The sequence below is a fragment of the Bos javanicus genome, chromosome 7 (genome assembly GCF_032452875.1).
Source record: "Bos javanicus breed banteng chromosome 7, ARS-OSU_banteng_1.0, whole genome shotgun sequence".
Classification (NCBI taxonomy): domain Eukaryota; kingdom Metazoa; phylum Chordata; class Mammalia; order Artiodactyla; family Bovidae; genus Bos; species Bos javanicus.
The window spans coordinates 6,300,945-6,326,922 of NC_083874.1; the positions used below are offsets into that span (position 1 = coordinate 6,300,945).

The 25,978-nt window shown below is 44.7% G+C and overlaps 1 protein-coding gene across 2 annotated transcripts in view; it reads right to left on the bottom strand.

Moving 5' to 3' along the window:
- The window catches only part of NWD1 (NACHT and WD repeat domain containing 1), an 82,433-nt gene that overhangs the window by 13,098 nt on the left and 43,357 nt on the right, over positions 1-25,978 (bottom strand). For both annotated transcript variants that reach the window (XM_061421707.1, XM_061421706.1), the window contains 5 exons: positions 25,323-25,520; positions 22,250-22,372; positions 14,779-14,987; positions 7,485-7,757; positions 1,574-1,664 (listed from right to left, as the gene is read on the bottom strand). In XM_061421707.1, the coding sequence (XP_061277691.1) occupies positions 1,574-1,664; positions 7,485-7,757; positions 14,779-14,987; positions 22,250-22,372; positions 25,323-25,520 (894 nt within the window). The remainder of the gene's footprint in view (positions 1-1,573; positions 1,665-7,484; positions 7,758-14,778; positions 14,988-22,249; positions 22,373-25,322; positions 25,521-25,978) is intronic.

The following is a 25,978-nucleotide window of genomic DNA, read 5'->3' on the forward strand; positions in this document are numbered from 1 at the left end:
TTGTCCAGTGGTTGGGAATCTACCTTCCAATGCAGAGGACAAGGGTTCAATCCCTGGTTGGGAAACTAAGATCCCACATGACGCAGAGCAACTAAGCCCATGCTCAACTAGAGAGTCCATGACAGTAATAAAAGATCTCACACGATGGAAGGAGGATCCCACATGCCGCAACTAAGACCTGATACAGCCAAATAAAAAAATAAAAATGAATATTAAAAAAAAAAATTAGACTGATCTAAGGTGGCTCAGACGGTAAAGAATCTGCCCGCCATGTGGGAGATCCGGGTTCAGTCCAGGTTGGTAAGATCCCCTGGAGAAGGGAAGGGCTACCCACTCCAGCATTCTTGCTGGAGAATTCCATGGACAGAGGAGCCTGGCGGGCTGCAGTTCCTGGGTTGCAAAGAGTCAGACAGACTGAGCGGATACCCTTTCCCTTTCAAGGACAGTGAAAGCGATCTGTATGATGCTACAATGATGGATATACATCATTACCCATTTGTCCAAACCCACGGAGTACACAGCACCAAGAATGAACCGTAATGTGAGCCACGGACTTTGAATGAGGATGCTGTGTCAGTGGGGTTTCATCAAACTCGGAGCTGCAACAAGCGTGCCGCTCTAGTGGGTGATGTTGAAAACGGGGGAGGCTAATGGGAGCAAGCAGGTACCTGGAATTCTCTGTGCCTTTTGCTCAGTTTGGCTGTGAGCCTAAAACTACTCTAAAATGTTTTTCTTTAAAAATAAAGTCAGGATATGGAGCACCTGTTTGTCACCTCTACCAGGAAGCCTTCCCTGACTACTTCAGGCTAAGTCATAGGTTCCTGTACCCCCTGATTCTTGTCTGAACATGGCACCAACCAGCCTTTCCTGTGGCTACCTAATCACTCATATCTCCTGATATGAGGGGTTGTGTGGGCTGGGTGTACTCTCTCCTCTCACCCCATGCCTCTCTATCCCTGTAACTCAGGCAGGAATAACCACTCTCATTTCAGAGGTAATGGAACAGAAGTCCAGAATGTTTCAGAGATTTATCCAGAACAGGGGTTGATGAACTACAGCCCGTGGGCAAAAATTGGCTGGTCATCTATTTTTATATGTGAGCTAGTAGTTTTTAAGTTTTTTCCATCCTTGAAGAAACTAACTAGGATTACTATTTCATAACACATGACAATGGTATAAAATTCAAATTTCAGCATCATGAAAGTACTTTTTTAAACTTTTTGGCCACACTGCATAGCATATAGGATCTTAATTCCCTGACCAGGGATTGAACCCCTGTCCCCTACATTAGAAGTGTGGAGTCTTAACCACTGGACCTCCAGGGAAGTCTCTCAGCATCCATGCAAATGTTATTGGCACACAGCCACACTCACTTGAAATCTCATCCATGGTGGGCTTCGCATTACAAGGACAGGGTTGGATAGTTATGACAGAGACCAGCAGTGATGTTTACTATGAGGCCCTGTGCAGAAAGAGTTTGCCCACCCACGTCCCCATTTCCCCAGGCCCCTCTCCACTGCCGACCAAACCCAGAGTTGCTGCCTCATGGCTCCAAATGAGAGCTAAACGCTACCTGCAGCGAGAAGAGACTCGTCTTCAGAGACCACCAGGAACCCCACAGCTTCCGGAAGCTTTTCCAGCAGGCTGTCTCCTTCGGAGGAAACCTGTGCAGAATCAAGGATGCCCATCAAGCGTTTCCACCAGGTTAAGGGTTTAAGGTCAAGGGCTTGCGTGTGATGCAAGGCCCTGCCACTCACCAGCTCTATGATCCTAAGTAAATTCCTTCAGCCCCAGGCTGCCTCAGTTTCCTCATCTGTTAAGTGGGCGATGATCCCAGGACTGCCTCACGGGGCTATCATGGGGTGAGAAGTGCATGGGATGGAGCCTTCTGTCTCATAATCAACCCTCCCAAAGTGGTAGCTATTATTATTATTACTGTTGATGTTATTGTTGTAACCAACTCAGGGACCCAGCGACTATCACAGCACTCTAGTTTTCTGCCCCAAGAAGAGCTCAGAGATCATAAATAAGATTGAAAGATAGATTACAGCTGGAAGACGGCAGTACCATTCTCCCCGTTCCCAAGTTGCAGAGATGAACTGATTTTGTTCAGCTCTTAGAGGAAGGTTTGGGTTTATTTTTGGTTGTTTTTGCCTGAAGAGGGGCAGGAGGAAGTTAATTTCTGCAATGGCTGTTGATGAAATACAATTTTTATTTTAAGGCAGGACAAGAAGAAACTAAACATAAAATTCTCTCTGTGTGTTAGTTTGGGCCTTCTCCCTCCCTAAGGGGTAGAGTGCGTCTGCCTGACACAGTAGCCAGCTCTCCTCAAAGATGGGAGTGCCTGCTCAACCACAAAGATGAATTTTCCTTTCTTCTTCTTTTTCTTTTTACAATTTATGCTTTAATTTTGAGGGAAATGGAGATAGTAGTACGAGTAATTCTTTTCCATAGATATTTCACTGTGAAGGAGAGTCTTTTTAAGGTTCTCATTGGTTATCTATCTTATATATAATAGTGTATATATGTCAATCCCAGTCTCTCAATCAGTGTTATATTAGTCTCTACTAACAAACGAAGTGCAACAAAGTGAATCAGCCATACGTATACATAGAGGGCTTCCCCGTGGCTCAGCAGTAAAGAATCTGCGTACAATGAAGGAGCCACAGGAGACACAGGTTTGATCACTGGGCTGGGAAGGTCCCCTGGAGGAGGGCATGGCAACCCACTCCAGTACTCTTGAAAGGAGAATCCCATGGACAGAGGAGCCTGGAGGGCTACAGTCCAAAGAGTCGCACAGAGTCGGACACAACTAAAGCGACTTAGCACACAAGGCACATATATATCCCCTCTTTTTCAGATATCCTTCCCATCTCGGTCACCACAGAACGCTGAGCAGAGTTCCCTGTGTTACACAGTGGCTTCCTGCCAGTTATCTATTTTATACATGTGTGTGTGCTCAGTCGCTCAGCCATGTCCAACTCTGTAACTCTATGGACTGTGGCCCGCCAGGCTCCTCTGTCCCTGGGATCTCCCAGGCAAGAATACTGGAGTAGGGTGCCATTTCCTTCCCTAGGGGATCTTCCCAACCCAGGGATCAAACCCACATCTCCTGCGTCTCCTACATTGGCAGACGGGTTCTTTACTGCTAGCAACATCCTAGGAAGGCCCTCGAAAAGCAGAGTAGAACCTAAATAATATTTAACCTAGAAAGAAGATGCTTCCTTCGAGCCTCTAGTGGAGGGGTCTGAATCAATTTAATCTGTACTTCGAGTGGGCCTGGACTTGACTGCGTCTTTAGTTTAAGCTGATCTTACCACTGTCTTCACATGTTTTGAAAGTAGAATCAAGACTTTCTCCCCAGCGGGGCTAGGATCTGAACACTAGTGAGATTCTAGAGACCCCTAGTTCTTACAACCCAGTCACCATCCTTCTAAATAGCAGAATTGATCTCTCTTCAGCCTGACCACCCGCTTTTTGGGGGTGCTGGGGATTGTCGTCCAGTCACGCCAACAGTTTTCTGCCCCGATATACATGTTTCTAGGAATCTAGTTTGAGTTCTGCCAGAAAAAGACACTGAGAATAGTATTTGAGTGCAACTAGTTTATTTGGGGGTCGATCCTAGGAAACACTGGTATAGTGTGGAGAATTGAGACAAGGAAGGAAAGGCAGCCAATCAGTGTGGCTCAAGAAGCAGTTACCAATGCAGGCAAATGTACGTGAGTCCTGCTGGGGGTGCCCTGAGAGAGAGTAGAGCATGCATCAGAGTTGCCCCCACTGAGGGATCAAGAGCTGGGTGGGGTTCTACCCACCACCTCTATTTCAGATTGGGAAGAGGCTGCTCCCAGGAGCAGCAATGCCGAGACCAAGTGTGCGGATGTAGGGAGAGAGGGGCAGGAAAGAAAAAAGACTCAGCTAGGTGCAGGGTCACAGATGTGCAACTGTAATATCAGTGCCTGACATCAAGCCTTCTGACTGCTGAGGCATCCATTTCTAAAGACACCCATCTTGAATAAACAAGCTGGCAGCTGCTAGCAAAACCACTGGATAAGGAACCAGGCTGCCCACCATGAAGGTTCCTCTTTCAGAAAACGCTGGTAACCTAGATAACTGACCACGTGGGTGACCCTGCCTTCCCCTTCCTACATCCTAACTCCTCCCCATGTGTTTTAAATTTTCCAGTAAAGATTGGATCCACAAAAGGCTTGGCACCCTACCCTCAAATCTGTGTGGTCCTCGGGCATGCTATCTACCTTCCTCAAAGTTCTCTGATGGGTTTTAGCTGAAGTGCATCCCATGATCATTAAAAAAAAAAAAAAAAAAGAGCCACAAGAGCCGGCCCAGTCATAAATAGGGGCTCCGTGGGAGAAACGTGTTAGAGCCCCCTATGAGTGATGTGTGCCCAGGAAAGCACCATAGGCATTCGTAACCGAGGGCATTACCATCAGTAGCCAGGGGACCGAAAGAATAGCCTTCTGAATCGAGGGGATTGGCATGGGGCATCAAAGATGAGTTACACAGGGAGAAACCTGAACTCAACTAACATTATGTTCAGTTTACTCCACTGTTATGCCAGCGCTCCCACCCTACCCCGGCTGACTGGAAGCCTGGAGAGGTGCCCGTCTGTGCATCCCTTTCAGCGCCCTGCATGTAGGCTCCCTGTTTGCCCCCGTTTTACAGATGAGGAAACTGAAGCTCAGCAAAGGGCTGAGTAGCCCAAGAATACAACTAGGTAGAGGTGGAACTGGGATTTTCCTTTTTTTTGGTTTGTCTTTGTTTGCTTATTGAAGCATAGTTGATTGACAACATTGTGTTAATTTCTGGTTTATGACAAAGCGATTCAGTATATATATTCTTTTCCATTATAGTTTATTACAGGTTATTGAATATAGCTGCCTATGCTGTACAGCAGGGCCTTGTTATTTATCTATTTTATATATAGTAGCTTGGATCTGTTCATTTCAAACTCTTAATTTATCCCTACCCCCCATCCTCTTTCCCCTTTGGTGACCAAAAGTTTGTTATCTGTCTGTGAGTTTGTTTCTGTTTTTTAAATAAGTTCATTTGTAGATTCCACATAGAAGTGATATCATATGGTATTTGTCTTCCTCTTTTTGGCTTACTTCACTTAGTGAGATACTCTCTAGATCCATCCATGTTGCTGCAAATGGCATTATTCCGTTCTTTTTTATGGCTGAATAGTGTTTCCTTATGTATATGTACCACATCTTCTTTATCCATTCATCTGTCTGAAGGATATTTAGGTGGCTTCCATGTCTTGACCATTGTAAATAGTGCTGCAATGAATATTGGGGTTCATGGATCCTTTTGAATTGGAGTTTTCTCTGGATTTATGCCCAGGACTGGGATTGCTGGATCATAGGGCAACTCTAGTTTTGGTTTTTTAAGGAACCTCTGTACTGTTTTGCATAGTGGCTGCACCAACTTACATTCAGGACTGGGGTTTTCAAATTCAGTGAGTCTGATCCTAGAGTTCATGTTCCTTGCTAGGCTGCAGGATATTAGTGAAAATAATCAGTGATTGAAGGAGTAATGGGAAGCAACCAAGAGACCTGATGAAAGGACTGGGATTATCTTCCATGATCATGGTTGGTGCCTTGATTGCTCAGGGAGGCTACGAGGCATGAGGTCCAGAAATCTGGAGTTTGGGGGTGATTCTTTTTTTAAACCTTTTATTTTGCATTGGAGTATAGCCAATACACTATACTGATGCTGAAGTTGAAGCTTCAGTATTTTGGTCACCTGATACGGACAGCTGACCCATTGGAAAAATCCCTGATGCTGGAAAAGATTGAGGGGAGAAGGAGAAGGCATCAGAGGATGAGATGGTAGTACAGCATCACCAATGCAATGGACAGGAACTTGGGCAAACTTCGGGAGATGGTAAGGGACAGGGAGGCCTGCTGTGCTGCAGTCAATGCGGTAGCAAAGAGTCAGGTACAACTGGTCGACTGAACAACAACAACAACATAGCCAATTAACAACATTGTGATAGTTTCAGGCGGACGGCAAAGGGACTCAGCCATACGTATACATGTATCCATTCTCCCCGAGACCTCCCTCCCATCCAGGCTGCTGTACAACATCGAGTGGAATTCCCTGTGCTATAAAGTAGGTCCTTGTTGGTTATGGGACGATTCTTTAGTGGCCATATTTCTCCCTTCCTGAAACTCTCACCTCCTCAATAGGACACGCAAAACCCTCTGTGATCTATTTCCACTCCACTTCTCTTTTCTCCACAACACCAAGCATGTTCCTACCGCCTCACCACGCAACCCCCTATTCCCTCCATCTTTGCTTATTCATCTTAGTAATCCTTTCTTCTTCTGAGGCTGTCTCCCTGGAGAGGAACCTTCCAAGACTGCCTCTATCAGAAGCATTTGTTCCTTCACCCAAGCAAGAACATGCTATTTCTACCTCTACTGAAAACAGACTCTGTTCCTCTTAGTATGACTGTGAGTCACTGGAGAGCCTGGCTCCCTCCCTAGACTGAATTCCTCCCTAGACTGACGATGCGGTTAGACTCTAATGCATGGCGTGGTGCCCTTGCTCCTCCACCTGCAACTCCGATATAATGCAATCTTGGTGCCCCATCCATGTCCCCTCAATGCACTCCTCTATCCCTGAAGGGTGCGCACTGCACACCTGCAACTCGGTGCTGGGAGGTTGTTTTTCTGACCTCATTCCCTCATACACTTGGCCCCTGTGTTAATGCTCCTTGGAGCAGCCCTCACCTAACCACTGATGGAGCTGGTGGATAGAAACCCAAGTCCTATCCCCTCATCAGGGACAGTTCTGATACATGTTCTATACTTTCTCCCAGAGCATCCGCAGAAAGACTGAGCATCAACAGTTGCGCATTGGCCAGCCCCCAGGAGACACCAAGAGATGTTTCCTGGACTGTGCTGAATTGCAAACCCCTAGAATGAAGAAGCCTAGTGTCATTCATTAAAAGATCAAAGGTGATGGAATAATGCCATCTGCAGCACACGGGTGGATCTATACGACATCCTTTATACGTGGAATCTAAAAAGAAATGATACAAATGAACTTATTTACAAAACAGAAGCAGACTGACAGATTTAGAAAAGGAATTTATGATGGGGGGAGAATATAGGGAAGTGATAGTTAGGGAATTTGGGAATGACATGTACACTCTGCTATATTTAAATGGATAACCAACAAGGACCTACTGTATAGCCCAGGGAACTCTGCTCAATGTTATGTGGCAGCCTGGATGGAAGGGGATTTGGAGGAGAATGGATACACATATATGTATGACAGAGTCCCTTTGCTGTCCACCCCAAACTATCACAACATTGTTAATCAGGTATACTCTTAATATGAAATAGAAGGTTAAAAAAAAAAACAGATCAAAGGTGAGATGGTTTCTCCCAACTTCTGGGACATCTAAGCACTTTGGAGCTGAATTAATGTTGACTCAGTCAACATTTGTTGCTTACCAAAGAGATGGAGCCCGTGCTGGACCCAGTAACCATCATTCCTCGTTTCTGGACTGAGACCCCACAGGCAACTGTATCTTCTTTGACGCTGGACAAACGTTGCCTCCTGTGCAGTGTTCCCGTGGCTGAGCTCCACAGACTGATCACGCCACCCTGGGACACAGTCAGCAGTGTGGCCTGGGAAGCCAGCACTGCCATGCATACCCAGGGGTCAGAGGCATCCCCCAGGATACGGAAAATCAGCTCTGCAGTTTCCAGGTTCCAAGCACTGATCTAACAGAATGATGAAAAGACAGAGCCATGTCAGAGGGAGACCTAGATCGCAAGTTTGCCAGAGTCAAATGCAAGACCTGTTCTTTTTTCTTTTTGGTCATTGCACTTGAAGTCTTTTTATCTTTATACAAATTTTAATGGTTCCTTTCCCTTTATTGGTTTTTGTTCAGTCGCTCAGACGTGTCCGACTCTTTGCAACCCCGTGGACTGCAGCACGCCAGGCTTCCCTGTCCTTCACAATCTCCCGGAGTTCACTCAAACTCATGTCCATTGAACTGGTGATGCCATCCATTTATAGTTACTACAAAATATTGACAATATTAAAACCTGCTCTTTTTTAGAGTTTATGCATTTTATTGTCAATGCTCCATCAGTTTAAAGAAAAAGGAGGGAAGGACTTCCCTGGCGGTACAGTGGGTAAGAATCCACCTGCCAATGCAGGGCACATGGGTTCTATCCCACTAAGCCCGGGTGCCACAGCTACTGAGCCCATATGTTTAAATAACTCAAGCCCGTGCGCCTAGAGCCGGAGCTCTGCTACAAGAGAAGCCACTGCTATGAGAAGCCCATGAACCGCAACCAAGAGTAGCCCCTGCTCACCACAACTAGAGGAAGCCTGAGCACAGCGACGAAGACCTGGTGTAACCAAAAACAAGTAAATCAACTGAAAAAGAAGTAACCGGCAATGTTTTTAAAAATTTGATTAAAAAGCAAAAAGGAGTGGGGAAGTGGAAGGGATCCTGGAATGGATTCTGGAACGGCAAAAGAACATGTGTGGAAAAACTGATAAAATCCAAATGAAGTGTGGAGTTGAATTGATGGTAATTGTCCATATTAATGTTTAGTTTTGATAAATGTACACTGGTTATGTAAGACAGCATTGGAGAAAGCTGGAACAAGGCCATACAGGAACCCTCTCTACTATCTCTGGAGTTTTTCTACAAATCTAAAACTGCTGGGAGTTCCCTGGTGGCCCAGCAGTTAAGAATCCACCTTTCAATGCAGGGGACACAGGTTTGATCCCTGGTCAGGGAACTAAGATCCCACATGCCATGGGCAACACACTCTGGAACCCAGGCACCACAGCTAAAGAGAAGCCCACAAGCCACAACAAAAGACCCTGCAAGCTGCAACTAAGACCCAACACAACCAAAAATAAATGAATATATATATTTTTAGGAAAAAAAGGGTATTATTTCTCAAATCATTTTTAAAAAATAAATAAATAAAATTGCTCTAAAATACAGCTTTAAAAAAATAGAAAAACAGCCGTGCCATATGCATATATGTTCATTCCAAGTAATTACTGATGTATAATTAGAGAAGTTTCATCCTTAACCTTATCCCCAAAAGTATCTTTTCATCAAAAGTAATCATTTAAATAATTCTATTAATTCTACTTGTGGGGTTTACACTAAAGGACTCGGAAAAGATACACAGAAAGATATATACATGTGTATATATGTATAAGGAAAGTTACCTCAGCTATTTGAACATGCAAAGAACTGGAAGCAACCTGTATGTCCAGTATTAAGGGATTAGTTAAATAAGCTGCAGCACAGCCATGCAACAGAATCTTATGAAATCACTAAACATGCTGATTTTGAAGAATTTTTAAGGTTGTGGGCAAAGATCCTTTTATAAAGCTGTACATATGGTTTTATCCCCCTTTTGTTTCATACACACATATATACACACACGCACACCGTAAAAAGCAAAATTATGATAATGGTTAGGTTTGCAGTTATTTATTATATACTATTCCTTTACTATATTTTCCCAACTTTTGCTGATAACATAGCTGATTTCTAGAATCAGTTTTGAAAACAACCCACATCTCTGTAATAGTTAGGCCTACACTGTCCAATAAAAATACGATGTAAGACACATATGATGTTAAATTTTTTATAAGCCACATTTAAAAAGGTAAAAAGAAACAAGAGGTATCAATTTCAATGATATACCTTTTTAACCCAATATATTCAAATGTTGTCATTTCAACATATAATCAATACAAAATTATTATTGAAATATTTTACATTATATTTTATGATACTGAGTCTTTGAAATCCAATGTGTGTTTTATCCTTACTGTGCCTGTATGCTCAGACGCTCAGTCACGTCTGACTCTGCAACCCCATGGACTGAAGCCCACCAGGCTTCTCTGTCCATGGCATTCTCTCAGCAAGAATACTGGAATGGGGTGTCATTTCCTCCTCCAGGGTATCTTCCTGATGTAGGGATTTCACCTCCATCTCCTACCCCTCTCGCGTTGGCAAGGGGATTCTTTACCACTAGCGCCACCTGGGGTGCCCTTTGTATACAGTTCAGTTCAGTTGCTCAGTCGTGTCTGACTCTTTGTGGCCCCATGGACTGCAGCACTCCATGCCTCCCTGTCCATCGCCAACTCCCGGAGTTTACTCAAACTCACGTCCATTGAGTTGCTGATGCCGTCCAACCATCTCATCCTCTGTCGTCCCCTTCTCCTCCTGCCCTCAATCTCTCCCAGCATCAGGGTCTTTTCCAAGGAGTCAGCTCTTCACAGCAGGTGGCCAAAGTATTGGAGTTTCAGCTTCAACATCAGTCCTTCCAAAGAACACCCAGGACTAATGTCCTTTAGGATGCACTGGTTGGATCTCCTTGCAGTCCAAGGGACTCTTAAGAGTCTTCTCCAACACCACAGTTCAAAAGCATCAATTCTTTGGTGCTCAGCTTTCTTTATAGTCCAACTCTCACATCCATACATGACTACTGGAAAAATCATAGCCTTGACTAGACAGACCTTTGTTGGCCAAGTGATGTCTCTGCTTTTTAATATGCTATCTAGGTTGATCATAACTTTCCTTCCAAAGAGTAAGCGTCGTTTAATTTCATGGCTGCAATCACCATCTGCAGTGATTTTGGAGCCCCAAAAAATAAAGTCTGCCACTGTTTCCACTGTTTCCCCATCTATTTGCCATGAAGTGATGGGACCAGATGCCATGATCTTAGTTTTCTGAATGTTGAGTTTTAAGCCAATATTTTCACTCTCTTTCACTTTCATCAAGACGCTTTTTAGTTCTTCACTTTCTGCCATAAGGGTGGTATCATCTGCATATCTGAAGTTATTGATATTTCTCCCAGCAATCTTGATTTCAGCTTGTGCTTCATCCAGCCCAGTGTTTCTCCTGATGTTCTCTGCATATAAGTTAAATAAGCAGGGTGACAATATACAGCCTTGACGTACTCCTTTTGCTATTTGGAACCAGTATGTTGTTCCATGTCCAGTTCTAACTGTTGCTTCCTGACCTGCATACAGGTTTCTTAAGAGGCAAGTCAGGTGGTCTGGTATTCCCATTTCTTTAAGAATTTTCCACAGTTTGTTGTGGTCCACACAGTCAAAGGCTTTGGCATAGTCAATAAAGCAGAAACAGACATTTTTCTGGAATTGTCTTGCTTTTTCCATGATCCAATGGATGTTGGCAATTTGATCTCTGGTTCCTCTGCCTTTTCTAAATCCACCTTGAACATCTGGAATTTCATGGTTCATGTACTGTTGAAGCCTGGCTTGGAGAATTTTGAGCATTATTTTACTAGCCTATGAGATGAGTGCAATTGTGTGGTAGTTTGAGCATTCTTTGGCACTGCCTTTCTTTGGGATTGGAATGAAAACTGACCTTTTCCAGTCCTGTGGCCACTGCTGAGTTTTCCAAATTTGCTGGCATACTGAGTGCAGCACCTTCACAGCATCATCTTTCAGGATTTGAAATAGGTCAACTGGAATTCCATCACCTCCACCAGCTTTGTTCGTAGTGATGCTTCCTAAGGCCCATTTGACTTCACATTCCAGGATGTCTGGCTCGAGGTTGGTAATTACACCATCGTGATTATCTGGGTCATGAAGATCTTTTTTGTACAGTTCTTCTGTGTATTCTCACCACCTCTTCTTAATATCTCTGCTTCTGTTAGGTCCATACCATTTCTGTCCTTTTTTTGAGCCCATCTTTGCATGAAATCTTCCCTTGGAATCTCTAATTTGGACTCTAATGTTCCCTTGGTATCTCTAATTTGGACTCTAAGTGGACTGCCTCAGGGGCAGAGGCTCTGGGTGCAGTAGACCAGGGTATGGCATAAGCCCTCCTGGAGGAGGTTGCCGTTAACCCCACCATAGAGCTGCCAGAACTTACATGGGACTGGGAAATGAACTCTTGGCAGGCACAAACAGAACCCTTGTGCACACCAGGACCGAGGAGAAAGGAGCAATGACCCCACAAGAGACTGACCCAGACTTGCCCGTGAGTGTCCAGGAGTCTCCAGCAGAGGCGTGGGTCGGCGGTGCCCTGCTGCAGGGCTGGGGGTACTGCGTGTAGCAGTGTGGGCATGGGACCTTTTGAAGGAGGTCGCCATTACCTTCATTACCTCCACCATAGTTTGAAGTGAAGTGAAGTGAAGTCGCTCAGTCGTGTCCAAATCTTTGACACCCCATGGACCGTAGCCTACAAGGCTCCTCTGTCCATGGAATTTTCCAGGCAAAAATGCTGGAGTGGGGCACCATTTCCTTCTCCAGGGGATCTTCCCAAGCCAGGGATCGAACCCGGGTTGCCCGCTTTGCAGACAGACGCTTTACTGTCTGAGCCACCAGGGAGGCCCCTAGTTTGGCCCCAGGTAAATAACAGGGAGGGAACACAGCCCCACCCATCAACAGAAAATTGGATTAAAGATTTACTGAACATGGCCCTGCCCATCAGAACAAAACAATTTCCCCTCAATCACTCTCTCCCATCAGGAAGCTTCCATAAGCCTCTTACCTTTCTCCATCAGAGGGCAGACAGACTGAAAACCATAATCACAGGAAACTAACCAATCTAATCACATGGACCACAGCCTTGTCTAATTCAGTGAAACTATGAGCCATGCCGTGTAGGGCCACCCAAGACGGACAGGTCACGGTGGAGAGTTCTGACAAAATGTGTTCCACTGGAGAAGGGAATGGCAAACCACTTCAGTATTCTTGCCTTGAGAACCCCATGAACGGTATGAAAAGGCAAAAAGATAGGTCACTGAAAGATGAACTCCCCAGGTTGGTAGGTGCCCAATATGCTACTGGAAATCAGTGGAGAAATAACTCCAGAAAGAATGAAAAGATGGAGCCAAAGCAAAAACAACACACTGCTGTGTATGTGACTGGTGATGGAAGTAAAGCCCGATGCTGTAAAGAGCAATATTGCGTAGGAACCTGGAATGTTAGGTCCATGAATCAAGGCAATTGGAAGTGGTCAAACAGGAGATGGCAAGAGTGAACATCAACATTCTAGGAATCAGCGAACTAAAATGGACTGGAATGGGTGAGTTTAACTCGGATGACCATTATATCTACTACTGTGGGCAAGAATCCCTTAGAAGAAATGGAGTAGCCATCATAGTCAACAAAAGAGTCCGAAATGCAGTACTTGGATGCAATCTCAAAAATGACAGAATGATCTCTGTTCGTTTTCAAGGCAAACCATTCAACACCACAGTAATCCAAGCCTATACCCCAACCAGTAATGATGAAGAAGCTGAAGTTGAATGGTTCTTTGAAGACTACAAGACCTTCTAGAATGAACACCTGAGAAAGATGTCCTTTTAATTAGAGGGGACTGGAATGCAAAAGTAGGAAGGCAAGAAACACCTGGAGTAACAGGCAAATTCGGCCTTGGAGTACAGAATGAAGGAAGGCAAAGGCTAATAGAGTTTTGCCAAGAGAATGCACTGGTCATAGCAAACACCCTCTTTCAACAACACAAGAGAAGACACTACACATGGACATCACCAGATGGTCAACACTGAAATCAGACTGATTATATTCTTTGCATTCAAAGATGGAGAAGCTCTATGCAGTCATCAAAAACAAGACTGGGAGCTGACTGTGGCACAGACCATGAACTCCATATTGCCAAATTCAGACTTAAATTGAAGAAAGTAGATGGCAACCCATTCCAGTGTTCTTGCCTGGAGAATCCTGTGGACGGAGGAGCCTGTTGGGCTGCTGTCCATGGGGTCACACAGAGTCGGACACAACTGAAGCGACTTAGCATGCATGCATGCACTGGAGAAGGAAATGGCAACCCACTCCAGTATTCTTGCTTGGAGAATCCCAGGGATGGAGGAGACTGGTGGGCTGCCGTCTATGGGGTTGCACAGAATCGGACACGACTGAATCGACTTAGCAGTAGTAACAGCAGCAGCAGGGAGAACCACTAGACCATTCAGGTATGACCTAAATCAAATCCCTTATAATTATACAGTGGAAGTGAGAAATAGTTTCAAGGGATTAGATCTGATAGATAGAGTGCCTGAAGAACTATGGATGGAGGTTCATGACACTGTACAAGAGGCAGGGATCAAGACCATCCCCAAGGAAAAGAAATGCAAAAAAGGCAAAATGGTTGTCTGAGGAGGCCTTTGTGTACAGCACATCTCAATTTGGAGTAGCCACATTTCAAGTGCTCGATAGCAACATATAGCTGGTGGTCACCATATTGGACAGCAGAGCTTATAAACTACCAATATTACTCACATGTTAACAAGTACCAATTACTTTTATTACTTCATTGTAGAACAATTAATAGCTATTAATTATTTGGTACTTACTATGTACCAACAAACTGGAAAATTCTTAAAGAAATGGCAATACCAGACCACCTGACCTGTCTCCTGAGAAATATGTATGCAGGTCAAGAAGCAATAGTTAGAACAGAACATAAATAACATAACATATCAAAGTTTGCAGGGTGTCGGTAAAGCAGTGCTCAAAGGGAAATTTATAGCACTAAAAATGACTGTATTAAATACTATGAAAGGTCTCAAATCTTAAGGTCAGAAAGAACTATCAAGGTTATCTAATCTTCAAAACTCTAAGTTTTGAAGTCCCTTATGGCACCCTCTCAAGTGGTGGTGTACTTCAGCCTCATTTCAGGGAACACCTCTTATAAACACAATGTGCCATCTTTGACTGCTCTGGTCTCAGCCTTCCTTTGCCAACAGGGCAGGTATTTGTTACCTTTGAGCCTGAAGCTGAATACACAACCTTCTTTGCTTCATCCACACGAAGGCTCCAGGTCTGAGATTCAGTGGGATCTTTTGAACCTCCATCCCAAATGGTGAATTTCTCCTGGCCAGACAGTAAGTCCCACAAGCGCAAGGTCTGGTCTTTCGAGGCAGAGATGGCATGTGTCCCTTGGGCAAACACTTCCACACACCTCACCTCTCCTGCAACAGACCAGGGTGGAGGAGAGCACATTAGCTGGGAACATTTCGACCTTCTGACTACTAAAACATCTATGGGCTTGGAAATCCCTGGTTTACCAAAGAAGAGATGTACAGATTAGAACACGTCTGAATTACAAATAATGGAATGTGGGGACTTTTCTGGTGGTCCAGAGGTTACGGGTTTGCCTGCTAACGCAGGGGACACAGGTTCGATCCCTGGTCCAGGAGGATTCCACATGTGGAGGAGCAACTCAGCCTGTGAGTCGCAACTACTGAGGCCTCACTCTAGAGCCCGTGAGCGGCAACTACCGAGTCCTGGCACCACAGCTCCTGAGGCCTGTGTGCCTTCAGGCCCGTGCTCTGCCGTAAGAGTAGCCCCCGCTCACCGCAACAAGAGGAAACGCCTGCACAGCAACGAAGACCCAGTACAGCCAAAAATAAATGCATGCATACATGAACACATCAGAAACCATAACGGAATGTGGCAAAACTAAACTGAATGAAACAACCGGTTGGGATTAAATCATTTGCCCAAATGTTGACTCGCTAATAAACAGATCATTGAAATGTATAAAAGTTCATCATCTAGGGAGTATTTAAAGTTAATAAACTAACAAAAAAACCGAAGTGAGATTATAGAAAATGTCATACTCGTGGAGAGATATTTTTCTAGGAAAAACATGAAATCTGCAAGACATAAAGGGGAAAAATTGACCGATTGGATTGCATAAAAATGTAAAACTTCAGAAGGATAAACTTGAAAGATATCACACACTGGGAGAAAATATTTGCAGTCCATAACAGATAAGTGAAGACCCTCCCTAATAAACAAATAGCTCTTACAAATAAGCAAGAAAAATACAAATAACCTACTCACAAACGGGACAAAGAATATAAACAAGAAATTTACAGAAACAGTACAAGTGAACAATAAGCATTTGAAAGTGATACTCAACCTCACTAGTAACCACAAAAATCCATCATGAAATACCAGTACTATTATTATCCATTGTATTGGCAAAAATTTGATGGATTGCTTGCTGGAGTGCTGGCAGAGATACAAGAAATCAGTTATTCTTATACTCCACTAATGAGAGTATGCTGCTGCTAAGTCGCTTCAGCCATGTCCAACTCTGTGCGACCCCAAAGACCGCAGCCCATCAGGTTACCCTGTCCCTGGGATTCTCCAGGCAAGAACAATGGAGTGGGTTGCCATTTCCTTCTCCAATTAGAGTATAAGTTGATAAAAAACTTGCAAAGATGTAACTTGGTGACATTTTTTTAAAGTTAAAATGTGCAACCTCTTGGTTTTGATAATATACTATAGTTGTACAAGGCATTGCTAGTCTGGGAAGGTGTATAAAAGTACATGGGAACTCTTTGTACTATTTCAAAAGTTTTTCTGAGTCTATAGATTTTTTTTAGTACAAGAAGCTAAGAAAAAGAGAGAAAACATGAAAAATGTGCATACGATTTGACTAAGAAATCCCACTCCTAGAAATGGTGTCTTACAGAAATAATAGCGTAAGTGTGTGAAGATGGATAAGGACTTTAATTGCAATATTGTCTAAATAAAACAAAACAAAAAAAAAAACTGAGGACTTAACTGGTGGCCCAGTGGCTAAGACTCCGATCTCCCAAAACTGGGGGCTCGGGTTCAATCAATCCCTGGTCAGAGAATTAGACTCCACATGCTAAAAATTCCACCCAGTGCAGTCAAATAAATTAATGTATATTTTTAATGTTCAAAATGGATGGAGGGGGTACCCTGAGGGCACAGAAGCCATTCTAATTTTTATTAAAGAAAACACCCAAAGGGAAAAACACGTGCAGTCACACACACTGAAGTCGATCGGGTTCTGGGATCTCTCAGGTGTGGGGGGATTTAAAGGGCTGATCCAGCCCCAAAGCTTCAGGGTCCTGGTTAAACTGTCTCCAAAAGAGAACCTCGTTTCAAGGTTTTTTCTTGTTTAATCTTTCCTCTTTAACAGCAGCCTGAAAGAAGATAATTCTCTTTTTCCACTAGAAATATAAAACTGAAAAGCCCATCCTGGAACTCCCCTGGTGGTCTGTGGCTAAGACTCCATGCTCCCAGTGCAGGGGGCCAGGATTCGATCCCTTGTCCAGGAACCAGATCCCACATGCTGCAATGAAGGTCAAAGATCTTGTGTGCCTCAACTGAGACCCGACGCAGCAAAATAAATTAACAAACAAATATTTAAAAAACCAAAAACAACCTATGAAAAGAGAGTTGGTTAAATAATATGGTGTGTGTTAATTGCTCAGTCACGTCTGACTTTTTGGGACCCCATGGACTGTAGCCCACCAGGCTCCTCAGTCCATAGAATTCTCCAGGCAAGAGTACTGGAGGGGATAGTCATTCCCTTCTTCAGGAGATCTTCCCCACCTAGAGATCAAAGCCAGGTCTCCTGCACTGCAGGCAGATTCTTTACCATCTGAGCTACCAGGGAAGCCCAAATAATATGGTACACCCGTATAAAGAATATTATGCAAGAATTAAAAATAATAAGAAGGAAGGAGATATATATATATGCCCTGGAGAAGGAAATGGCAACCCACAACAGTATTCTTGCTGGGAAAATGCCATGGACTGACCACACACACACACACACACACATATATACATATATGCACTGACCTGACCATAATAGTCATTATTACTACAATAGCCAATATTTACTGAGTGCTTTCTATGTGCCAAGCATAGCTGTTAACATGCATTAAACTCCTTTAATCTCATAACAACTCTTTGAGATAATATTATTATCACATTGGGTTTCCCTTGTGACTCAGGTGGTAAAGAATCCACCTGCAATGCGAGAGACCTTGGTTCAATTCCTAGGTCAGGAAGATCCACTGGAGAAGGGGATGGCTACCCACTCCAGTATTCTGGCCTGGAGAATTCCATAGACTGCATAGTCCATGGTGTCAAAAAGAGTTGGGCATGACTGAGTGACTCACTTTCATATTGTATAGATGGGGAAACTGAGTCATAGCCTAGGATGGTAACTTATGCAAAGCCACATGGCTAATAAGTAACTGAGCCAGGATCTCAGCCAGGAGCCCAGACTCTCAATCTCTACAAAACATTGATACAATCTATTGGGCTTCCTTGGTGGCTCAGATGGTAAAGAATCTGCCTGGAGACCTGGGTTCGATCCCTGGGCCAGGAAGATTCCCCTGGAGAAGGGAAAGGCAACCCACTCCAGTATTCTTGCCTGGAGAATTCCATGAGCAGAGAAGCCTGGTGGGCTACAGTCCATGGGGTTGCAAAGAGTCAGACACGACTGAGAGACTAACACACGTACATTGTGACAAAAGCAAGCTGCAGCCCAGTGTATAAAACAGCACGATGTGATTTTTGACAGGAGCTCAAAAGACAGAGCTATGTCTGCATAAGCCTAGAGAAAAAATTGCTAATGGCATATAACAGAGTGTGTGCACTGATCACTTTTGGGGGAACACTGAAGGATCGAGGGAGAGTAAAGGAAGGGCATTTTGTTTTAGAATTCACATGGCACCAGTATTTGGAATGATTTTTATTACTTGAGATTGGGGTAGTTTTCAACCAGAGTTTTTATAAATAATAACACTTTATAATACTTCCCATACATAGGCCATTATATTGCTGTTAAAATGAATTAGTGGACCCCCTTGGTTGTCTAGTGGTTAAGAATCCACCTGCCAGTGCAGAAAACACAAGTTCAGTCCCTGGTCGAGGAAGACTCCACGTGTCACAGAGCAACTGAGTCCACACGCCACAGCTACTGAAGCCCTCGCGCCCTAGAACCTGTGATCTCCAACAAGAGACGCCACTGCAGTGAAGAGCCTGCATATCGCAATGTAGATTAGCCCCTGATCACTACAGCTAGAGAAAGCCCATGAGCAGCAACAAAGACCCAGCACAGCCAAAAAGAAAATGAATAAAAATGAGCTAGAGATATATACATGATATAAAAAGAGGCAAAAAAAAAAACAGGTTGTACAAGTTTATGTGTCTATATATAACCATATATATCACACAGATATAATAACCAAGAAGAGAGATAAGAGTAGAGTGTTGTGAAATATTTAGAAAATGATGCGTTTTGAGTATTTATTACCTTGTTTCAATAGAATTGATTAATCGTATGTTTCTATAATCTAACATTTAAGAATGGCTGTTTGAACATAGGGAACAGACTAGTGACTGCCAAAGAAGAGAAGGAGTAGGGAAGGGATGGCGGAGAAAGCGATGGCACCCCACTCCAGTACTCTTGCCTAGAGAATCACATGGGCGGAGGAGCCTGGTAGGCTGCAGTCCATGGGGTCGCTAAGAGTCAGACATGACTGAGTGACTTCACTTTCACTTTTCACTTTCACGCATTGGAGAAGGCAATGGCAACCCACTCCAGTGTTCTTGCCTGGAGAATCCCAGGGATGGGGGAGCCTGGTGGGCTGCCGTCTATGGGGTCGCACAGAGTCAGACACGACTGAAGCGACTTAGCAGTAGCAGCAGCAGGGAAGGGACGGACTGGGAGTTTGGGATTAGTAGATGCCAACTGTTTACATACAGAATGGATAAACAACAAGGTCCTACTGTAGAGCATAGAAAACACTTTTCAATTTCCTGGGATAAACCACAATGGAAAAGAATGTAAACAAGAACACATATATGTGTATAACTGAGTCACTCTGCTGTACAGCAGAAATTAACACAACTTTGTAAATCAACTATACTTCAATAAAAAAAAATTTTTTTTAAGAAAAAGAATGACCACCTCTCCTAATTCTTGAAAATTTCACAGTTGACTCTCAGAAGCCAGTACAAAAGACCTCTAGCACCCTACCATGTGATGGGAAACTTTTACTTTTCCTATTACTTAGGTCTACAGTGTTTTCAGGGCTTTCCTGGTGGCTCAGATGGTAAAGAATCTTCCTGCAATGCAGGAGACCCGGGTTCGATCCCTGGGTTGGGAAGATACCCTGGAGAAGAGAATGGCAATCCACTCCAGTATTCTGGCCTGGAGAATTCCATGGACAGAAGAGCCTTGTGGGGCTACAGTCTGTGGGGTCGCAAAACGCTGGATATGACTGAACAACTAACACACACACACAGTGTTTTTGTTTTTTTTTCAGTAAATTGATTACTGAGTTTTTCTGATTACAAATAATAAGAGTTTGAAGACTTTAAAAAATGAATCAAGGTCGCCATGAGTCAGCTACTGTACAGAGATTGAATCATCCTCTGGAAAAATAGCCATCCTGATGAAAATAATAAAATAAAGAGACTCATTTGTCAATACTCTATCAGTACGTACTCCACTGCAACCCCTTAGACAAAAAGAATAAAATTCAAGTATCTAATGCTGAGAACTTTGGGGTTAGGGAGTGTTTTAATCTGTTGCAGCCTGTTTGGAAAGCAATATGATGACACTTCTCAAAACCTATAGGAATGTTCATACCTTCCAAGTCAAGAGTGCCACTCACTGGAAATATTAAACAGAATGAAAAAAATACTGACCAAGAGTTAAAACAGATTCATCCCAGTATCATCCAAATAGAAGATAACTAGAAATAGCCTGAGTGAAGTGAGTGAGTGAAGCTGCTCAGTCGTGTCCGACTCTTTGCGACCCCACGGACTGTAGCCTAACCAGGTTCCTCCGTCCATGGGATTTTCCAGGCAAGAATACCGCAGTGGGTTGTCATTTCCTTTTCCAGGAGATCTTCCCGACCCAGGGATCAAACCCAGGTCTTCCATATTGTAGGCAGACGCTTTACGGTCTGAGCCACCAGGGAAGATCCAAAAAAAAAAAAAAAAAGCCTAAATAGCCACAAAATGTTTAAATAATTTTAAACATTTAACAAATTCTGGAATATGATCTATTAAGATAAATGAAATATTTTTAGTGCATTTAAACAGTATAAAGATGATGATACAATGAATCAGAGTAGCATTATTCACAACAGCCCCAAATTGGGAACAGTGTAAATGTCCTTCAAGTGACGAATGGTTGAAAACCTGTCGCTTGCATACAAGGGAATACGATTCAGCAATGCAAGCGAACAAACTATCTATGCTTGTAACGATACAAATGAACTGCGAACGTGTTAAGTGGCGAGAAAGAAAACTGACGCACAAGATCACATAGTATACAATTTCACGTATAAGAAATGCCCCAAAAGCACAAATCTACAGCCTCAGAAAGCACATGAGTGCTTGCCACGGGGCTGGAGCGCCCACTCACACTGTGTGTCAGTCGCTCAGTCGTGCCCGACTCTTCACGACCCCATGGACTGTCGCCCCATCAGGCCTCTCTGTCCATGGGATTCTACTGGGGTGGGGTGCCATTCCCTTTTCCAGGGGATCTTCCTGACCCGGGGATTAAACCCAGGTCTCCCGCATTGCAGGCAGACTCTACCGTTTGAGCCACCGGGGAAGTGCCCACTCACAGAGGTGAGCTAAATAAGCTATTGTTTGAAGCTACTGTGTTTGGGGTGATCTTGATTTTGCATTTTCCTTTTTCGTATTCTTTTCCATCACGGTTTATCACAGGACACTGAATATAGTTCCTATGCTATAGAATAGAATCTTGCTGTTTATCCTTTCTCTACACACACGTTTGCATCTCCTCACCCCAAACTCCCGTCCAGCCCTTTCCCAGCCCCACCCTTGGCAACCACGTCTGTTCTCTTTGCTGTGAGTCTGTTTCTATTTTGTATATAAGTTCATTTGTATCATATTTTAGATTCTACATATGAGTGATACAATACAGAATTTGTCTTTTTTCTGACTTAGTGTGATAATCTCTAGGTCCATGTGTGTAGCTGCAAATGGCATTATTTCATTCTTTTTGTGGCTAATATTCATATATATTGTATATATTACATCTTTGTCTATTAATCCATTGATGGTTGCTTCCAAGTCTTGGCTATTTTAAATACTGCTGCTATGAACACAGGGAGGCAGGTATCTTTTCAAATTATGGTACAGATATATGCCCAGGTATAGGATTCCTGGATCATACGGCAACAATCTTTAGTTTTTTGAGGAACCTCCTTACTATTCTCCACAGTGGCTGTTCTGATTTGCATTCTTGTTTGGGGTTTTTGTTACATGGCTGTAGCTAGCTGATGCAGGAACAAAGACCACAGTTTTTATACAGAGAAGTGAATTGGTGGGAAATGGACCCTGAAAACTGGCTGATCACTGCAGGACTCTAGGAGGAGCCTGATCGTCAGCCCCATTTTCCAAGCCTCACCTGTGTGTCCAGGAAGGATGTGGATCACCTGCTGTTCCTCCATGTCCCACACAGCCACCATGCCCTCCTGCGTGCCAACCAGCAGCAGCTTCTCCTCCAGGCTCCATGCCATGGCAGTGATGCCTGCAGCCACACAGAAACAAGAGCTCATGGGTCTGAGTTCTCAGCCATGAAATACTCCCCCACTTTGCAGATAAGGAAATTGAGGCACAGAATCAGTTCCTTGTCCAGAGTCACACATCTAGAAGTGGCAGAGCTGGGATTTTAAAACCAGCACTGTCAGACGCCAGATGCAGACTCTGAGCTGCTCTGAGGCAGGAAGATGGGCTAAACCACTCTTCATTCGTAAGTGTCTCTAGTTCAGCGATTCCTACCCAGGGGTGATTCTGCCCCACACGCCCAGGGCACACTGGGAAATGTCTGGAGAAATTTCTGGTCATTACAACTGGGGTGTCCACGTGCTCAGTCACTCAGTTGTGTCCGACTCTGTCCCCATGGACTGTGGCCCACCAGGCTCCTCTGTCCATGGGATTCTCCAGGCAAGAATACTGGAGTGGGTAGCCATTCCCTTTCCCAGGGGAATCTTCCCAACCCAGGGGTCAAACCCGCATCTCTTGTGTCTCCTGTATTGATTGGCAGGCGGGTTCTTTACTGCTGAGCCACCAGGAAAGCCAAGATGGTGGGGGAGGTGTTAAAGTCAGCGCCAGTCCAGGTCCGAGAATCCAGGATTGTATTTCCACCTCACTGGGACAGGATATGAGGAGGTGGGATTTTTCTCTTCTTTCCTTATTTTTTTATTTTTATTTTTTTAATTTGTGATCACTCACGAACTGTGTCACCTTGGAAATGAGAACTCAAACTTTTCATCTTAAAAACAAAGCAACTGGGAATTCCCTGGAGGCCCAGTGGTTAGGACTCCACACTTTCATTGCCGAGGATGCAGGTTCGATCCCTGGTTAGGAAACTAAGATCCTGCAAGCCACATGGTACATCCATAAATAAATAAAAATGAAGAAACTGAAGCCCAGAGTGGGTAGGAAGCTTCCCAACCTCAACATGTCGTGTGTGTGTATGTGTTAAATTGCTTCAGTGGTGTCCGACTCTTTGCGACCCTGTGGACTGTAGCCCACCAGGCTTCTCGGTCCGTGGGATTCTCCAGGCAAGAATACTGGAGTGGATTCCCATGTTCTCCTCCAGGGGATCTTCCCGACCCAGGGATCAAACCCACGTTTCTTATGTCTCCTGCACTGGCAGGCAGATTCTTTACCACCAGCACCACCGGGCGACATGACTAGAGCTCATGCAACTGGCACAGTGGGTCTGAAACACAAGACATTTTCCTACTGAGATGAGAAAAACCAAAAAACGTGTGCGCTGTGACTGCCTTTCCTTATGCTTGGACAGATCTCACCAATCAATCACCACGCTCTGTGATCGGCCCCACCCCCTACAGTAGCCATTCTATTGATATCATGCTTCTTTTTGTAATAAAATCCACAGCCCACACGTTTCGTTGAGTATGTAGCTACCCAGACTAAGAGCGTATTTCCCAGGCTCCCTTATAATCAAAGATGGCCATGTTCTCTCCAGTGAAACAGGAGCAAAAGTGACAAGTTCTGCTTCAAGGTTGTGTCCTCGAAGGGAAGGGGACTGCCGTCTACTTCTTCCCTCTTCCCCGGCTGGAATGCCGCTGTGATGGCAAGGGCTGGAGCAGCCATTTTGGGCCATTAAATGCAAACCTCACACTGAAAATGGCAGAGCAAAAAGTTTGAAAATGTCTGAGTCCCTGACAACCTGAAGACACCGTATTACCTTTATTTATGCATGGACCGTTGTGTGTGAGACAAATGAAGTTCTTTTTTATTTCAGCCATTGCTATGTTGGCTTTTGTTACAGCATCAGAATCAGTATCGTAATAAATGTACATTCTTTCCTGTTAGACTCAGTCTTATAATCCTTCTCAACACAGTATTCTGGTAGCTGTCCCTAAATCATTTTTTTTTTCCATGCATTGTATCAAGTGTCTCTTAGAATTTCTCTTTTTGAAGCTCTGTGCCTTGAGAGTGTAGCTTTCCCTACAAGTTATAATGGCTGGTATTTGAACAACAAGCCATTTGTGTTCAGTAGCCTCATGATTAATGTGAGGCTGTGGGTGGGCAGATAAAGGGCTGGATGCGTGGTGGTGGGCTGGCGGGTAAGTGGACAGGCAGATGACTGGCCGCACGAGTGGGTTAGTGAACGGATGGGTATTAGAAGGGTAGATGAATTTGATAGGTGGGTGGGTGAGTTGATGAATGGCTGAGTGTCTGGATGGGAGGAGGGGTATTTGAGCAAATAGAAGGTGGCAATTTGGGGAAAATGAAAGGTAAGTGGTGTGGATAGAATGGTGAAAGGAAGGATGACTATTGGAAATATGGACAACTGATGGTGGATGGATGGGCAGATGGGTGGAAAGGAAGAAGGGAAGGAAGGATGGAAGGACATACAGATGGATAGATGAAAGGAAGGAAGGGCAGATGGAGGGAGGGGTGGATGAATGGAAAGACGGATGGATAGCTGAGTGGTTAGAAGAAAGGAAGAGAGGGAGGGAAGGAGTTTGGATGGATGGAAAGGCAGACAAATGGAAGGAAGAGAGGGATGATGGGTGGACGGACGGAAAGATGGGTTGGAAATGGATGGAGAGAACAAAACCCTCTCATCCTGACATTCTGGTGTCTCATGGAGAACCTAAAAGTCCCACCAGCCTCTCCAGGGCCAGGCAGGAGCCAGTCTTCAGTTTCCAAACTTACTAGCATGAGGCTGTAAAATCACAGAAGCTATGGTAAGATGGGCACCGAACTCTTAGTGACGAGACCCCAGAGGCAGTCAGCATCTGCTTGCTCTGGGCTCAATAGCCGTATTTACACTAGTCGTCTACAGTCCCTGGGGGACAGATGGAGTCAAGTCAGCATGAGACAGCAGGGCCAGGCCCAGCTGGCACCCTTGGGGCTTCCCAGCTGGCAGAGGGGAGCCCCAGAGAGCAGCCTGCAACCACTGCCCCCAGGCAGACAGGGACTGCGCTGGGGACACCTACCTTTGTGACAGCCGCTGAGGGTTGCCCGCAGAGGCCCTCCAGGGGGCTGGAGGAATCCTCCAAGGGGCACCAGCACAGGCTGTGGGCACATCCGGAACCAGCTCTGTGCCTGTTGGCACAGCTGTCCCACCAGCCCGGGATGTGAAGTGCTGAAGAAATGGAGTCTGGCCAGGAGTTCTGTGTACAGGATGCTTCTCTCTGCAACAGAGGGGACGCTGGTTGAGGGGAGGGGCCCTGCTCCCCCAGCTGGAGCCCTCCCCGCTTCTGCCTCCATTTCTGTCCTCTCCACCCACTCGCCCCTACTTCAAGTGCACCAGGAGGATCCCCACCTCACATCCTAGACCTTGGGTTTCCTGAAAACAAAGACAATGCCTGTCTTGCTTATGGCTACGTTCTGAATGCCAAGTGTGTAAGTCACTCAGTCGTGTCCTATGCTTTGTGACCCCATGGATTGTAGCCCACCAGGCTCCTCTGTCCTTGGAATTCTCCAAGCAAGAACCCTGGAGTGGGTAGTCATTCCCTTCCCCAGGGGATCTTCCTGACCCAGGGATTGAACCCTGGTCTCCTACACTGCAGGCAGATTCTTTACTGTCTGAGCCTACAGGGAAACCCAGGCACCCAACCAATGTGTAGGATCATTTCACCAGCAGTTCATA